Here is an 18,966-nt window from a genome sequence, read left to right on the forward strand (position 1 = left end):
CCTTCATCCCACCTCAAATGTGCCACCCGAGACTGCACCTTTTTCCGAATTTTGTGATATCATGCCGTTTCTTTACGTAAGGCAACTCATCCAGGATTAAATGCTTAGCCACGCCACCTGCCAGCTGCAACCTCTAAGAGATGTCCCCAAAATTGTCGCGGATAACAGCGACGCCGACAACCCTGGATTTTGTGCAGAACGGTGAATTCAGTGTCATCGCATCAAATAAAAGCTGTGCTTCTGGTGTCATTGTATCATTTTAGGAGTGCACGTCACCGGCAGGATCAAGTGAAAAATACCAAGTGCTTTTAGACGCACGTATGTAGAACAGTACATATAGATAGACATATTTAGGGAAAGAAATGACAGTGATCACGTGCTGTGACAGTACAGTCCTGCCTTGCATCTGCCAGGGAAGCGGTCTGTTTCTTCTGGCTTGGTTCGAAACAAAATTATCACAATGTTTTTTTCTTTCTATTGACCGTTTGTGCTGGTCACAATGCGTCCACAATTCCTGTCCGTACAACTCATCAGCCATAAATGCTTTTTAATCAAAAATTGGCAATTCCTGCAGCGAAAAGTGACAGTGAGCCTCGGCTAGCAGGTTCAAAATCGAACGTGCAGAAATTACGACGAATTTCCTATGATTACATGCCGCCAGAGACTGCTGCGCCATCCCGTTGGCTCCCTTATTTCGCGAAAACTGTGGGTGACTGCTAAAGGTTCATTTTTCTTTTCTTCCTTTTTGTAGATGCAATACACAAACAGCGTATATTTTCATATTCTACTTCGATGCGCAAGGATATTAGACATTTAGTGGTATGGAACAACAGAAGCGTTTTCACGCGATATATATTCGATAAAATATTAGAGAAGTGCACTTAAGTCTGGTTATGAGCGGAAATGTTGAAAGCAACTTTACAGGACTCTTTATGCTGACTGCATCGTCAGTGTAGTCTTTGCTATCATCACCACTATCGCAACACGCATTATCAACTGAATGCACCGTATTATTACTGCTACTATTATCACTAACTGTATTGTCATTGTTATCGCTACTAATACACTAACGTTACACAATGAGAATTACGATCGGTTTCACATGGTGCCGCCGTGGCTTTGTCGTTAGTGCGCTCGAAGCCTGTTTTTTTCATGGTCTCAATCTAAATTCCGCTAGCTGCTTCCACATCTATGGCAGCAGTCCACAGAATATGGTTATGGCATCTTGAAACTCATTGACTTATTGAAACCTACATCTTCATCAGGTGTTGATGGCATGAATATAAAAATCCTAAAAAATAATAAAATCATTGTAAGGATAATATTGTGCCACCTCTTTCAGCAGTCCATGTCAACAGGCGTCCTTCCACAAGATTGATAAAAACCAGCATGGCCTTTTGAAGTGACGTTCAAGTGACACCCAATTGCTTCTCTTTATTAGCATTCTAAGCTCCAACCTTGACCACAACGTTCCTACTGCCACTCTCTTCCTTGATTTTGAAAAAGCATTCAATGAAGTACCGCATAAAAGACTGCTACTAAAGCTGTCGTGACTAAACCTTAACCCGTTAGTATTTGAATGGCTTTGTAGCTTTTTCACTAACAGAGAGCAATTCGTCTATTCTAACAATTGTTCTTCTCGTATCCCGGGTGTTCCCCAAGATTCAGTCCTAGGCCTCTTGCTTTTTATCATATACATGAATGATCTTCCATCCAATATTTCTTCCATTATCCGCTGATTTGCTGGCGAATGTGTAATTTAGCGCTCAATCACTAACAGTATGGACGTTTTCATTCTTCAAAAAGATCTTAATCAAGTCGAAGCTTGGTGCAAACGTTGGTTAATGTCTCTCCAAAACATTTTTGATTTCATATCATATCACCTGATTATTGCCTCTCAAGCCGTAATAATTACCAATCCCAAATAGCCGGTTTCACTTTCAAGCAGTAAACCTTATAAACGAAACAGAAAGCGAACAAAATGTGATGAGTAAATACAACTCCGATCTCGACTGTAGAGTGTACTTTGCATAGAATTTAGGCTAGATAATGATTGCTCTTATGAATGAAATTTCACAAAATTCATACCAGTTTTATTATTTCGTAGTAAGGAAAGAAAATATGCTCCCAGGGAGGAGGAGGAGGAAGATGAGGAGGAAAGGCAGGGAGGTTAACCCGTAAAAGAATCTGGTTTGCTACCCTGGACTGGGAGAAAGGGGTGAGTGAATATAAAAGTTGTGAGAGAGAGATGGGTGAAGTTAGTGCAGTCACATCACAGACATGTCACATCACATCGCGTTACAGTCATATCATGTAACATAACAGCAAAATCATAGTCTTTCGATTAGGCCTGTGCATTTCATAAAGCGGAGCAGTTCCCGGAAGGCCTTCACCGTAGACGATTGCCGTGGCCAGGCACGTAAAATCTTAAAGGGACACTAAAGAGAGAAAGGAAGTGGGTTTGCATCGATAGAATGCCAGTTCCTGATTACAAAAAGGCCACTCTTACTGAAAACAGAGCTGTTATAAGGTAAAGAAGAATAACAGAAATACAGGTATCGCCACCACAGCCAAACGGCCGAGGCTCGCAACTACAAATCACGTGACGCGCTAGGGATCCAGGAGGCTGACAAATGCGAATTACGTTGCATGTTTGAATGCGGTAGTACGTTTTTTCTCAAAGATGATAACACGCTTTTATCATACGTAAACGACGGCGAAAAGACAACGTAAACGTTGCAAGGCAAAGACAAAAATATACTTGGAGGCGCCACCTGCGCCCACTTCAGTTTTGATTATGTTTCGGCTCAGGCATTTCGTGCGCACTCGGATAGTTTATTTGGACCTGCAGCGCCTGAATTACGAGCTTGGAGCAGCAGATGCGCCTTGATGGTTCCCACTTGAGCATTCGGAGGCACGAGCGAGCGAAATCCGCTACCGCCGACACACTCCTTCGTTCACACTTCTGCGCCAACACATCGCCGCCGTTGCCGCTTCGACTGCGACCTGACCGCTTGACTGCAGCTACGTACGCCACGAAAAGCATACATATGCTAAGTACCGAAGGAAAAACGCATTATCATTCAATTGTTCACTAAATCATGGCACATCTGACCAACATATACTGCGTCAACAAGACCTTCAACGTACAATTTGCAGGCGTCGTAAACAGAAGGGGCATACTTGCCGCTCATACCAAGGAGAGCGTCGATATATTGCGCTCGTCGCCCGGCGAAGAAAAGGGCGTCGGATAAAAAGTAAAAACTGAAAATAACGAAGCACCAGAAATACATTACAAAAGGTTAGAAAGATCGATTTGTAAAAAAAAAAAAAAAAAAAAAAAAAAACGACAGAAGCGGTAAGACTCGAACTCCCTACTGCTTGCTCCGTAACGCGTATTTGGGTTTGCTCGGTACGGTGGCTCCGCAAGGGACATAACGACAGAAGAGACAAAGAAAGCGGGCTGTTCCGACTAGCGTCCACCGCCCCCAGGAGCCGAGCAGCCTAGCGATTAGCGGCGCATGCTTGTTCAATGGGCGTCATGTTGGACGCGGCACTAGCATGAGAAAGCCTATAATACTACTACTACTATTACTACTACTAGTACTATTATTATTATTATTATTATTATTATTATTATTATTATTATTATTAGTAGTAGTAGTAGTAGTAGTAGTAGTAGTAGTAGTAGTAGTAGTAGTAGTAGTAGTATAGAGGAAGACTTGTTTCACGAAGTTGGCACTGAATTGTCTATAGGTAACGGCCGAATTAACTGGCTAAATACTATCTTCACAGTTTTAATAGCAGAGAAATATTACTGTGTGTATTATTATTATTATTATTATTATTATTATTATTATTATTATTATTATTATTATTATTATTATTATTATTATTATTATTATTATTATTATTATTATTTAGTAGTAGTAGTAGTAGTAGTAGTATTATAGGCTCTCTCAAGCTAGTGCCGCGTCGAACATGACGCCCATTGAAAAAGCATGCGCCGCTAATCGCTAGGCTGCTCGGCTCCTGGGGGCGGTAGACGCTAGTCGGAACAGCCCGCTTTCTTCATCTCTTCTGTCGTTTTGCCCTTGCTGAGCCACCGTACCGAGCAAACCCAAATACGCCTCCGTAACGTTCGACGCTAACCGCTCGGCTACGCCACGCCACAATAACCTTGGAAATATTTCTAGTTCTTATGTCATGAGCCCATTTACAATAAAGTGTTTCTGCTGCCGGTCTAAATATTACACCTTCTTGATCCTCGGCGCATGCTGCCTGCGCTCACGTCTTGCAACTAATGGTTTGGTTTGGTTTGTGGGGTTTAACGTCCCAAAGCGACTCAGGCTATGAGAGACGCCGTAGTGGAGGACTCCGGAAATTTCGACCACCTGGGGTTCTTTAACGTGCACTGACATCGCACAGTACACGGGCGCCTTGCTTTTCGCCTCCACCGAAAAGCGGCCGCCGAGGCCGGGATTCGATCCCGCGTCCTTGGGAACAGTAGTCGAGCGCCGTAACCACTGCGCCACCCCGGCGGGGCTGCAACTACTGTTCTGCATGCCTATGCGCACTATATTGTGCACTGGATCCATTTTAACATGTGGAATTTCACAGCGCTGGAAAATGTAGTGGCGCCGGCACTTCGGTCATGTTCTGCTACCGTGGACGTAATTTTCGCTGAACACGGAACTGTAGCACAAACCTTGAAGGAAAAAAGTGCGACGAAGTTTCAAAACTGACAAGCGCAGCAGCGAGGACGCTATTTTGCTGGTAACTAAATCTTATTTGTATGTAAACATGTCAGGAAGCGTTGCGATGACCGAGGGCTCGATTTGTTTATACACAGTGCAAGAAGGAGCGCAAAAGCTTGAGAAACATGCAAAGTATTGCGCATTACAAGCGCTCTGTTTTTTTTTCTTCCTTTATGGGCCCATCGCTCGGTAAATTACTCTCTTCATCGTTTTATTTATTTCGGCTGAGGCCGTCATTGCGAGTACGCTGTTGCCAAGTTGGCCCTTGAGGGATACGACGCCGCGGGCCGCGCCGGCTCGCTAGCTATCACGGAGTCTCCGCTTACGTCATAGTGTGCGTCACTCAACTCCAACTACGTAGTTGGAGGCCACAGTTTGAATTCGACCGGCGGGAACAAGAAAAAACCTCAACTTCTTATCGCAATATCTCAGCAATTATTCGATTTTTTGCTGCCGGATATGCGGCGACAGTGTCACCAAATGTAGTTTATTAGATTTTCATACCATCTTTGGCTGTCTTTAGTGTCCCTTTAATTTCATTTAATGGGCGTCCATCTAGATGCTCCAGCGCACGGCATAGACACTGTATTTCCTCACTGTATAGGGGGCACTCACAATGAATGTTGCCTATAGACTCGTGGCACCCACAGTTTGTACATGCAGGACTCTTTGCTATATCTATCACAAAAGATTACGAGTTTGTGAATGCTACACCAATCCACAGGCGGCACAGCACCGGAGCATCAGGTCAGGGTCCAGAGAGTTCAAGCGGCAGTTCGCAAACTGGCCAGAATTCCGCAAGGAGAGCGTGCGTTCCCGCGCAAGTGCGCGAAGCCTGCTCGCTGCATCTGCGCTAGAAAAGCGAATCAACACACAATCGCCGTCTTGGTGGGCTGTTCGTGCGACCTCGTCCGCCCGAAGATTGCTCGCTATGCCATTGTGTCTTAGAAGCTATTGGTAGATGGTGTCATATCCTCCATTAATAACAGTGATGGAATTGTTGTATTTTCGCTACGAGTTCTTCATGGGCTCCACGGCGAAGGCTGGCAGGGCGACTTTTGAATCTGTGAAAATAGACCACCGCTGAGGGTTCTGCTGACTGATATGCCTAATTGCGACAAGAAGAGTGTTTAGCTCTGCAGCTGTTGAAGAAGTCTGGTGAACTGTCCTAACTTTGATTTCTGTATTAACTGAGAATCTGACCATGGAGCCTGAAGAACTCATGGCATTCACTGAACCATCAGTGTAGACGTGCAAACGATTTGCATGGTGCTCATGGAAGTATTCAAGAATGACTTGTTTTAATTCTGTCGGAGATAGGTTGACCTTCTTCCTGATGCTGGGTATTCAAAGAAGCAAGTGTTGTTGATGCAGACTCCAAAAGGGAGAGGTCGGTCTAGATGCGGGTGAAAACTGAGTCAGCATAATAGCGCAATGCGCATCAACGGTCTCTGCAAACGATATACTCGGCCTGGTAATAGGAAGACTGGCCGAATGATGACAGGAAACCCGGCAGATGTGTCGGAAACGTGCCCTCAGGGCGTCAACATTTAGGTCGGTTGTGCAATTAAAATGTATGGCGGATATGCTCCCAAATTCTTTAGAACGTTTGGAAATGACTGGCACGTCCTGTATTGAACTGATGTACAAGAGCAAAAATAGAGAGAGAGCGAAAAAAAACGGCAAATCAGAGAGGTTAACTGAGCAACGCCCTGTTGGCAACCCTACACGTCGGGTGGTGAGCAGCGAGTGAACGCAGGAGCGACTACAAAATGAGTTTTTCACGTGTCCATAGAGCACTATGAAAAGGTCGGCAACAGGCACGCACTTAACGCTAATAGTTAGGAACTCCACCCCGAACAATAAATTGCCTTCACTGCTTTATTTGTGAATTAGTTTTTTTTCCAAGGCCTCTAAATCTTTATTCTTAATACTCAGCCTTTCTTCTCAGCAAAAACCAGTAGCTAAATATCTTCTACAAGAAACGGCTCTTGCTTACAGCAACGTTAGGAACTGAAAATTCTATAGCGCTTTGAGTGGCAGGAATTAGTATTTGGTGGAACTCGGGTTTGAGAGAATATGAAAAAAAAAAAACATGCAGGCAGCCAAGCGTTCTTCAGCATCTTAAGGTGCAACCTCACGGTGTGAGCCGGAGTTTTAATATTGGAGAAAAGAGGCACACTTTCCGATTGACCAGTGCTCAATATTCGTGCTTTTGCGAATCGTTCACGGCTCTATACCTGAAAAAACAATCGTTCATTTGACTCACTTTCTAAGTATATCAAAGTTGCCAGCCCTCTCATATCTACACAGAGCTTTCCGTGACTCTTCGACCGCCATTTGCTACCGGAAGCGTGGGATTACGTTTCTTAATATTAGAAGCAATGGAGATATTATTTACGTTAATGTGAACAGCGGTTAGCGAAATACCGGAGGGATGAATGGATCTGTACTCGCTACACCATCGCTCGAAGCGAAGGGCCGAACAGGTATGCGCAAAATTCGAACTATTTCACCCGTTCGAATTTCGCAATTCGGATCAAGGCAGAAATGTTGAACACAAAATTATTCGAGCTCCCCTTCTCATCACGTGCTCTCTCTAACAACATGGCGTGACTAAGTGCTCTTTAAAGGCTTTCCGCAACTCACTTGTGTAAAGAAAACGACGTGCCTTATAGCAATGCTAATTATTGAGAAGGAAGCGAAGAAATCAAGTAGGCACGACGCGTTGCAATCCTTTTAAAAGTACAGTTAAATGAGAACTACACAACGTCGCTGTCTAGTTGAGGTGTGTGTCAGAAAAACATGAAGCATGCATGCTGATACAAAACATCAGATTCCTCAGCATGCTTGTCTCGTTATAAAAAATAGGTGGATGTGAGCATGCATTGCCCAGAGTGTCGCCCAGAGTGTCGAACCGGAAACGGAAACAAGCCTAAAACCAGAACCGAACCCAAATGTTCACCCGGAACTGGAATAGAAATGAACCCGAACTTTGTCCTCGATTTTGGAAAAGAACCTGAATCGGAATAAATTGGAGGACCCGTTCCAAACCGGGTCGCGATGCGGTTTTTACCCATTCACTTCAGCTGGCAACATAGATCCAATACGTTTTTTATACGCTGGCTTTAAAGTGCTTTTCTAGCTTATTTCTAAAGCGCTAATGAACATCACAAACATCAAAACCGTATTTAAATGTCGTGCTTGGGTATAAGATCAAAAAAAAAAACAGAGCAAAAAATATACTACCACATGCATATTACCATCTCTGGTGTCAGGATATTGTTTCATTCCGAGGACGGCTGGCAGCTGCACTGCGCAATGGCGCCGCTCATGGAGAAAGTTGCCTCATACGAGAGCCTAGTTTTCCTTGGCAGTGAAATAATAGCATATAATCCGTAAGTTGAGACATATTGAGTTAAGCACAGATATAACACTGTGACATTAAAGAACTAATTGACAAATTTGTACAATAGTCTCACGCATATTATTTTGTTTTCCTATCATTCGACAACGGCGCATATGATTGAGCCACATGAAATGGGCATTTTAGCCGTATGCGATGCAATGCCAGCTGATGCGATTTGGTTACCGTCAATTCACAATGCTAAGCCGATGCTGATGGGGAGCAACGCCTTCAGCAGCAATTTATCGGTCTGATCTTAAATTGTATCTGCCCTCAGAACAAATATTTTTCCGCGGGTTGATTTCCCCTATTGTCTTCTTTTCCTGATGTCCCTGGCGATGTCTGCTGTTCGTTTCCCTTGGTATGTTAAGCTTTAGCAGGAGTGAAGCTCCGATGCGTCCATGCGAAGACTAGGCGGAGCAAGGAACCGCTACATTTGGCCGCAGAACCTCCTTTTATGAGCTTACAAGATGACGATAAGCATGAAGCGCTTATTATACGAACAGAATAACACTGCCTGCAAGAACTCAAAGACAGGTGCAGTTCTCTAAAACCTGATAAAGTAGAAATCCTGATCGGCGTACTTGAAAAGACGTCCAGAATGAGCACACTAGATTTTTCTTTAATTTTGGAAAGAGTAACCGATGCCGCACGCTCCAGAACCACATTCACTAACTACGCTCTTAATCTAGTTCCACATACGTGTTAAAAAAGGTCCAGGTGTAAGTGAAACTTACACTTATGTACGTGAAACTTCTACTTAAAACCAGCTTTTTTAGACTCATATGAGACCAGATTAAGAGTGTGCATTCGAGAGAGCAATTTCTGGGCTAGAGTATATCTTTTATGGTCATCGAGCCCTTGAACAACATTCAACAACCCTTGAAAATGTCCTTTTCTTCCAGTTTTTCTCTGCTGAGAAATAAAAAGTCAGCTGCATTTACTAAGCACAAAATAAACTTTTTTCCTGCAGCCACGATTTCATCTCATCCTTGTTCTAAAGTATCCGACTAAACATACCAGTCTAGCCTCAATGTGGTTTTTGAAAAAGGTGAATGGTGCACCTACTCAAGAGACCATGACACGCAACAAGACGTTGGTCGCATTGCGTTGCTTCAACAGGAGCGATATTAATTAATATCGTTCTCTGCCATGTCTATAATTACTCCAACGCTAATACGTTGCGGAGGGGACGTTTTCCAGCGCCGTTTGGGCCACAGCACGAGGGTGCCTGCGCGTTTCCCCTCCATAGAAAAGCGAAACATCAAGGCCTCTATGTGCTGTGCGATACAAGTCAGACATATGGCATATACATCGCCTGTGTACGTGTGTCGGCTGGGATTGACCTTGATCTGATTCCAAAGTCCTTTAGTGGGCGGCCGACAAAAACAATTTTGTAGATGCAGTACGAGAGATGTTGCTCTAAAATGAAATTCATATGAAATTTTGTGTGCCTCCAAAGTGCAGCAAAAACATTATTTGCGCTTAATGTCCTCTCGGGGTGACATATTTAGTTGGTTATGTGCAAATGAAACGCCTCATCTTGCTGTAATCATGAGCCAATAAGTAAACACATTTTCCGAAGGTGTGTACAACCAAGTGGAGTCCATCACATCTGTTGACAAAAACAGTTGACGGGGCACTAATGACCTTTCTTATTTTTTTTTATCTACTAGAGCTCACTTCTTCTGCTCACTTCTGCAATAACAAGGAAGAACTGCTAGTAGCGAGAATCTAAGTTCAGCAATAGGATGGTAGTAGTTGTGGTACCAAATTGCGGCGGGCCATTTTGATGATACAGGGCGTTTTTAACTCACATAATATATCTGCCGAAATGTTTTCCTGTGGCCCTATTCGATATGTGCTATTATTTCTCTGTTTATGCGAACACATTTATTTCGAATGGAGTATCGTTATCATTTATTCTCTGTCTGGAAGGGAGGCGTGGCTGCAGTTTAATAAAGCTCTTTGTTATAACTGACAAGAAGTAGGAGTAGTTGCTGTCTCGTTTTTGTGTAATCACCGTATTTGTTCTCTGAATAGGCTTGATCCATAGCAGTAAAAATGATAACCTTGGTATGAAGAGTATGCAGTAGTTTTTGACACCAAGCCTTGTTGAGACAGATAAAGCAGATAATTGTTTTGTGCATTTTATGATGATAAAGCATCTATGTCCGTATGTCTATTACCTAGGCAGTGATGAGGCGGTGCATAGAACTGATGCTCAGCCCTGTAGGATTACTTAACCTCTCGCAAGCTATACATGCGCTCACTCGTGATTTCAAGATTGGCTGCTTGGGCCCGAATCACATACCCTCGCGCTAGAAGGTTAGCAACCTTGTTGCCGATATTATCGAAAATCGCAGGCACCCAAACCAGCTCCACATGATTGGGTGGGCGTGCATCGAGCTGGCCAAATATTTGATGGGCAGGAGTGTGGATTCCGCGACGCGAAAAAATTAGACGTGCCGATTTTGAGTCCATGAGCACATACTGGGCTTCCGTAGGAACAACAGCAGCGATAATTGCAGCTTCCTGCAACCTCTGGGGTGGTGCCTCGAGCGAGTGGTAGCGTAAGAAGGGTGAGAGAGAACCGCTGACTTTTGCCTCGACCGCCTCATCGCCCGTGCAAGCCATTTACACTCACACGGCGTCGTGCATAACCATCCTCATGGTGCTTGGCTTAAAAAGGTGGTTGCATATTCCCAGAAACGTCGAGAACCACGAATACCTGTGTCCATTGGAAAAAAAGTGGCAGTTAACGGTATTAAAACCGGAACCGCGTTCTACCTGCGTACGAGGAGGATTATTAAAACACTAAATCAATTCTATGGTCACCAAACGATGTCCTAGTGCGTGAACTTCTCTAATCGCTTTCTGCTCCGGTTTAAAGCTCTCCGTTTTTATGCTCCAGGAAGATATTTTTCTCTAATCCAGCGCCTATTCCTTTCCCCCGCTAAGAATCGAGCCCGTTTGCCTCGCACCAGGCTGCTACTATCTGGGAGCAAGCGAAAGGTTTGCGGGAAATTTCAAACGATGCAAGAATATACCAACGCTATAAGCCCGAAAGGAGTACTTTGTGCACGCATTTGGCACCAATGCAGGCGCCCGTTCTAGATCGGAAAGGTTTCCAATAGCTGACAAGAGCTGGATGACAAAGCGCTACTTGGTTCGTCTGGCTGTCGTTTCCACTACATATGCCACATATTTGCGCATACTGAAGCTATTCCTGTATAATTATTGCCGCCTGAAATGGCACGGTATCTATTCCCAAACCCAGCGTCCTACTAATAATGTTCTTTCTCGGCGACAGGTGGTCGTTCCTGCAGGTTGAGTCCAGCGTGGATGCGAGTGACGAGCTGCAGGCGTACGCATCGGGGGCACTCGAGGCTCATCTCACTCGGCAGCTGATGGAGAACCAGTGGGAGAATCTATTCGCTCACTACTGCGACAACCAGGACGAGTACTGCAGCAGGCTGGATGATTTCATCGAGAGGAACCTAGCACACTCGAAACAGCAGGAGCACCGCTTCAAGCACACTGACGCCTTCTGGCATATGGTACGATGTGCATTGAAAAAAAAAACTTTGCCATAAACCTGATAGTGCAAGATCCAGGTACGCAAGGCATGGAATATGCTGTAACTCAAAAGTCGATTAATATTGTGCATGTTCAGCAGAGCCGGAAGGGACCTCAAAGGTCCAGTGCATTGAGGAAAGCCCTCTTTCGGCGGAGGGCTGCGTTTAACAGAACTTAGATATACACTTCTAGTTCTTCGTGAAGTATCTCTACAAAGCATCGCAGTATTTTGGCAGCAAACAGTCCTTGAGCTCATTTCCTTGCCTTCTAAGAAGGTAAGCACACAATGAGCCCCCCCCCCCCCCTAATGTGTTTTTGGAGCTACTGTTGTTTGGTATATGTTTATCAACAAACTGAAAGTAGTTTTGTTACATTCTTACTAGGAGAAAAATCTTGCTTTTGTTGAGCTACCTGCCATACTGTCAAATTCAGACACACCACAGAAATCCAATAAGATGCATTTCTCACACCTACAGCCTAAATATTTATGCCTCCCACGGTTATATTTAAGTACATATTGTTACGGTGTGCAAACCGATGAACACAGGAGCAAAAGAACGAAGAAATGCCCGACGTCGATGATAGATGGCGTTGTAATGAATGTTGGTGGGCCTAGCGCGAGTGCGCCTGCCGACGCCGCTGCGGGTTTCTTCTTCCTCGATCGTAAAATATTAATTTTGTGGTACCATATCTCAAAAACAAAACTGCCTGCTGTCATAACGTCTCGTAGAAAAAAAAATTCAGAACTTTTCCGCTAGCTTTTAATAACGTGCGAGAGATTTGTCGGGCTGTTCTTGCTTTTCTGTCACCTTCTTCGTTGAGATGGCTGAATTGAGGCACACATTTGTTATCACTTAAATCTAGTTTTATGACGATGTGCATCTCAAGCTCGAACTCAAGATTGTACACCTCCCATTCACTTCATCGTTATTATCGATATGTTGGTTATATACAAGCGCACAAGCTTTGTTACAGTAGGCGTTACTGTGCAGCTGCCAGTACTAAGCATGACAATATTTTGCTGGATGTAGTAGCTACCGGATAAGGGTTTTCGCATTGAACCACAAACCGCACTTGTTGAAATTTTCGGATATGTAATTGACGGTTCTGGGTGTGCGTGTGTAGAGCATATATCCTAGCAAGTACGTTGGTGCATAGTCTATGAAACTAAGCAAATACAGGGAACCTTTCACCATCAAAACATTGGGCCAACACCGTCTCGACTTCGAGTTGCTGTTTGATATGAACTCGCCATAGCCTATGCTAACAGTCCCAGTTCCTAATTGGTAGAGAGACCGCCCCTGTAAGGCGGCATATGGTGAGTTTGAACTTCAATAGTACAAGGTACTTTTGTTCAGCTGCAAAAAGTTAGTGGATGGTGTTTTCCTTTATAGCCGTGCGGCTGCGCTTGATAGGATTCTAGTAAATACCCTCTCTTTACTAGGTTTATTGTAGCTCTTGAAAATTGTTATCACGCGGTCAAAAACTGCATCTCTGCACATACTGCTGAGCTTGCTGCACCAAGTCTTTAATGCGCTGTTCCAGCGATATCTGCAGTGAATAAAATTAAAGTCTTTGCGAATGACTTCTGAGTGCCAGAAACTTGCTGTACTTTGTGCTAGTATCATGTTCAACTACAAGAATATGCTTAGAGTACCTTGCCTCACTCATAGCATAGCTGAGCTTAAACTGAAGTAGGGAACGTAAAACGAATAGGGAACTCGGCATCCGCTCCACGAAAATGTCTCCACGATATAGCCGCAGTTTATGCCCTGTTTAAATAAAATTACTCTCCCTACAGAGCCAGTCATTGTACAAGATGTCAGTAGTCGGAAAATGTGTCGTTGATCCCATAGATATACAGAGCCCTCCTAGATATACCTGGCTGTTGTACCTTGTGCAGTGATTGCGTTTTGGCAAGTGCCCAAGCACTGAACGCTTCCTCCGCAGCAGTCCGTCACGGCAACGTGCGCACATACTGCTAAATATTTTTGCATGCATACATTGGGGCGATTGAATATAGTTCCAGCGGAAAAAGTGGGCGTAACACAATCGCACGGTCACTATAAAGCAACAGTGGTGCTTTATTGCATTGTAACAACATTGTTATTTTCTATATGATAGTTTATTCATCCTCACTGAGAAAACGGTGCGGAATATAACTGGTGTTAATAACCTCACAATTGCATTACACGAAATGAATTGTATATCTATATATGCCATACAAATTGTCACCATTGTTCGAAGCAAACAGAAACAAAACTATCATGAGAGGCGGGATCGTTCATACTTTGTGAGCTTCTTTCCTCCTACAGCATAAAGATTAGATAGCTTGGAGGTTCTACGTGTTTACATTTGTGTCACCATTTGTGCTCGTTCTAATGAAATTTACGTTTCTGTGATAAGATGACAAACTCTTCGAGGGACTGGATTTACAATAGTTCAGTTGTTGCTCCTGTTGAATTTAAAAGAAATAAGAATGAACAGCGGCTTATTTCTGAGAAGCGCAGTACTGCCAGCCTCATGGAGCGGGCGAGGAGCGAAGAAGAAATATGTTTCTCAAGAGCCATGTCTAATACTGGGCCGTATTGTTGTCCGGCGATGATGCAAATAGTGCGCAGCCACTGATAGCAGGCATTAAATAGAATCAATACAACTATTTTCACGTAGTGGTGACGAGGCCATTGACACCAAAAGAAGATACAAACTAGATGGTACTGAAATTAACTCTTTATTGGGCTGACTTGCGCCCGCAAAACAACTTAGCAACTCGGCGGCGGCGATAGCAACACACGTGCTCGTCGATCGTCGAACAAAGAATGCCCGCCGCACTCGTCAACCCTCAATTTAAAGGCTGCTCAGAACAATCTAGATAACGTCGCAAACTGCTAGTGGCACAAACTGGAACATTGCAGAAACATACGCGAGTGATTGGAATCTTCGAGGCAGATCTCAGCGCATTGTTCGCGACAAAAAAAAAATATAATGCGTCGTATCTACACAACGAGCATAAACGAACACGGGATACAGAATTGATAAGTGCGCCAGAATAACAAAGATAAGGCCGCATGCTAGCGGCTGTCCAACAGGAGCAAATAAAGATTTGAACATTTCGCGGCAATATTGAAAATGTATTGAATTTATAGAATAACGTTTACAATTGTTTCTTATCAACCGAATCAGTAGCACAAGCAAGGGGGAAAGAAGTCTTAGCGTTAACATGAAATGTTCAGTACGACTTTCAAGCAGGGATGAAAAAAGTATACAAAACCTTTCTACAGAGCAGAACTAAGGAGAGAGTTTGCAAGATCAAAAAAGGGCGAGAGCGAAGCTATTCGCAGTGGTAGAGGGGATATCCTGAACGCGCGCAGGGCTTTCAATATTAACTTCCTGAAGGGGGACTTTGTCGGGCTATACACTCAGAGACGAGGCCACTGCTACTTGGCTCAAGTGCTACACGAACGTGCACGGTTCGCTAGAAACCCTCGCATTGAAGTCCTCGACCTCGGCTGATGTGCCTGCAATCCACGGTAAACTCGTGGCCTGTTTCTGCTTCCCCATCTTAGGAGAGCCCTAGGCTTGGTATCTACGAATGAAAGGACCGGCGAAATGAAACTTATCGGGCCTTATTGAATTTGAAAAAAAAAACCTTAAAACCTCCGTCACAATAAATTTGTCTCTAATGGTAAAGCAGTAATGAACTGAAGCTGGGACCTCGAAAGGTCTGAGCCTCAGATTCCTGCTGACCTTAACCGGGAGAGCGTTGCAGGATTTTACTTTCGATGCCTAGGCACCCCCACCTTAGTTGTATGGTGGCACACCGCATGAGCTAAATTGGGAAGATTTTCTTGGCACCATATTGGGGAGTGCCCTTGAATGCCACACTTAGCTAAGATGATCTCTGCTGTATCTTTTGCGTTGCACATACTTGGAGTTTTATTTCATGACTCCAATTTAACTCTGGACACCGGTGCACAGCGAGAAAACCGTGTGGGTCGCTACCGAATGCGGAATGCAGAATAACTACGAAGAAAGACTCCCATTCAACGACACACTGATTAGACGTGCAGTGCGGTTCATTTCCTGTCATATATATTCATATGCTTGTATATTATATTTGAAACTGCTCTGAAATAATAAATAATAATGTACTGGAGGTTATGCAAATATCGCAACCTGTGTATTCACTGCGATGGCGCAGTGGTTGGGGCACTCGATTAGAGAGCAGGAGGAGGGGGGCTCAGTACTGGAGGCGGATTTCTTATTTCGATGCAAGGTAAACATGAAAGGCGCCTATATTACCATGTTGGACTAATAGAATTCACTGCGGTTAGATAGACCGCTTATAGTATAGCCCTGTAAATGAAAGGATGTTGTAACTTAATATGAATTTATCATACAAAGTTATGCAAACGGCGAAGCCGGATAAGGCGAGGTTTATGCATCGAGTGCGATAATGGCATGCTATTCGCGTGTTCTTTGTTTACCTTGCAGCGAAGTCTTTTGACTACCCCCAGTGGTGGTAGTTGCAGAATATATTGAGAGCATAGCGGCCATTTTGCAGTTTTGCACCTGCATATGGTCGAATACTGACACCAGTGTGAAATTTGGACCGAACTGAAGAAATTCGAATCGAGCCTGTGTAGACATCGTGCTCCAGGTGAATGCCAAGTTAGTGCCACTGAGCGAAAAAAAAAATGGAGGAAACAATGGAAGCGTTGCAGATTTTTTTTCAAATCGCCAATTATATTTTTCCGCAGGCGCACCTCATGATGAAGCAGCTAACGGGATTGAGCAATGTATTCGAGAATGAGACGCTGGACTACTCGCGCCAAACGACAAAAGCAACAAGAGCGATGTGAGTATCTAATCAATCGTTTCTTTTGCCCACGGAAGCGTACACACCTACCTTTCTTCCTTGAAAGCTATACCGCAGGCTCAAGTGGCATCGAATAAATTCCAATCTGTGCTCAGATGGAACAGCGGTATAAATCAATTCGTTTTCGTCGTAACCACCCTCTGAACAGATGGTTCGTGCTGGTGCTGTGCACAAGGCTCGCGTCTGCCTAAAATTCAATACCCGACACAGTCCGTGGGCCGACTTCGTCGTCTTAGGAAGCCCTCTTTCTCGGGTACCGACAAAGCCGAAGTTAACAGCATTAAACAACCTGGTGCAAATTTCATGCTAGGCGCGCTACACTGGATAACTCGCCATTTTGTTCCGACTGGGATGTATGCGTGACGTCTGCGGTAGGACGGTGGCATGCTATGTCGGCGCACTATCGGATTAGGCATTGTGAAGTACAAGGGTTGTCGCAACGATGCTTCGGGAACCGACACGTTGCGGGGCATTCAGAAATGCGCGGGCCTCGAGTGCAGTGACGGTGAATGAAAACGTTGCAGCGTTGCGGTCATCGGTGTATAATAACATAGTTGTGGTCGGAAGTTCAGAATCGGCTATGTACGGTATGGTTGACCGAGTTTACGAGACGCGGGGAGTGTTGTAGTTGAAAAGCAAAAAAATAAACGGAAATTCGCAATGGCATGGCACATAATGGTAGCTGAAAGTGTCATATCTCCTCATAAGCGCTGACGACCTGTCACGTTCATTTATCAGCAGCATTTGAACGCAGTAACTAAAAGGTTTAATGACCTCGTTGGAAGCAGAAGGAAATGACAGATTTGCGAAGTTGCTCCCGAACTGCCGAAGAGGCTCCCGAGCAGCTGGCATGAACACGTGCGAGGACAAAGCTCACCGCTTCAAAGCAGCAGTTACTGTTTGCTACTGGCTGTGCTCCCTATCTTTTTCGAACAGCCGCGGTGTGATCAGCTACCGCCAGGTCAGCAGGTATGTTTATGTTTCGAGCATCTTGAGCCAGCTTGAGTTCTGTAGAGCGTGAAACGCACCTAACAGACATAGATAGAGAGTGTGTCTGAGTGTGTGTTTGTGTGTATGTGTGCAGTAGGCACCCATACTATATTTCCCTCCTTCTCTCCTACACAACTGCCTAAATGTAACGCACATACTGGTCTTACACTTAGTAGGTTATATGTTCATGCACTGGCACGCGAAAACAAGAAAGATGTCTGAGTTAGAGAAACAGAGAAACAGCAGAACGGAATAGCAGGGAGGCTAACTAGATGATGCTCAGTAGGCTACCGAACAAGTGCGAAGTGAGATTATTGAAAAAAATAGAAGAAAGCGAAGAATGACCGAGGAAATCACGGTGTGAAGCTAGTGCGACGCCACGTGCGAGTATCCCTTGCTGTCGAAAATGCGAAATAAAGCCAGAATATTTTCTTGTGGCAAAAAAAAAAAGCATCAATATAAAAAGTCCATTATCACTATAGCGTGATTAAAACGTATCGTCATAACGTGCTCTACAGTACTTACTACTGTTTTCTAAAAATAAGCAAATTGTGCGCCAACGATCATACCTGAGAAAAACTTTGCAAGAAACATCCCGTGTGGCAAGAAAACGTGTCATGTACATGATGCAAGCATTCCTATATGATAAAACAAACTTCCTGGTACTATAGCTTGCCATTGTTTATCACTGAAAGGCCCATTTCATTATCATTGAAGGGAATGCATAGTGCGAGACAAAAAAGACAATGTTTAGGGCTTACGTTTAAGGTATCCTTGGTGATCTCTCGCTACCTGTCGCCGCGAAGTTCCTTGCTCAGCCGCCACACCATACGGCTCTTCAGATTGCCGCATTCAAAAACCGTCCAGACAGATAGTTCGAAATCATAGCGGTGCTCTCTGTAATCGCTAGTGTCGCGAAGATAAATTATCCGCTCGAGTTAGCAGACTGCAATTGCTGCGCTGGGCAACAACCACGCGGATAGATGGGTATTGCTATGAAGGCAAAGTGTTTGCAACGGGAGGGCAGCTAGGGCCCTCGCGCGCTAGTAAATTTGCGTCTTCACTGTTAATACTCTAAACGTTGTCCAGATAAAACGTACACTTACGACGTTGTTTCAGTGCTATCTGCAATTAGAACTAGATGTCTCGCCTTACTGACCCACCCAGAGTAATTGTCTGCTAAACTGCGGCGAGGAAACAGCCGCCTATACTCCACTTCAAAGTCGCCATGTTCTTTTTTTTTTTTTTTGAGCTCGCTTAACTGTGGTCCCAAACGTAGCTCCCAACTTATTCCATTCACTGCAATGACAGCACGTTCATTGTCACGAAGCGTCATTTTGACATCACTGTATAAT

General features: G+C 44.2%; 1 protein-coding gene across 1 annotated transcript in view; it reads left to right on the forward strand.

Moving 5' to 3' along the window:
* LOC146174163 (putative aminopeptidase PLBD2) overlaps positions 1–18,966 on the forward strand; it is an 87,021-nt gene that overhangs the window by 35,332 nt on the left and 32,723 nt on the right. Inside the window, exons 4-5 of the mRNA XM_084585331.1 lie at positions 11,477–11,723; positions 16,503–16,600. Of these exons, the coding sequence (XP_084441457.1) occupies positions 11,477–11,723; positions 16,503–16,600 (345 nt within the window). The remainder of the gene's footprint in view (positions 1–11,476; positions 11,724–16,502; positions 16,601–18,966) is intronic.

The sequence above is a fragment of the Amblyomma maculatum genome, chromosome 11 (assembly GCF_055883805.1).
Source record: "Amblyomma maculatum isolate TAMU_Amacu chromosome 11, ASM5588380v1, whole genome shotgun sequence".
NCBI classification, from domain to species: Eukaryota; Metazoa; Arthropoda; class Arachnida; order Ixodida; family Ixodidae; genus Amblyomma; species Amblyomma maculatum.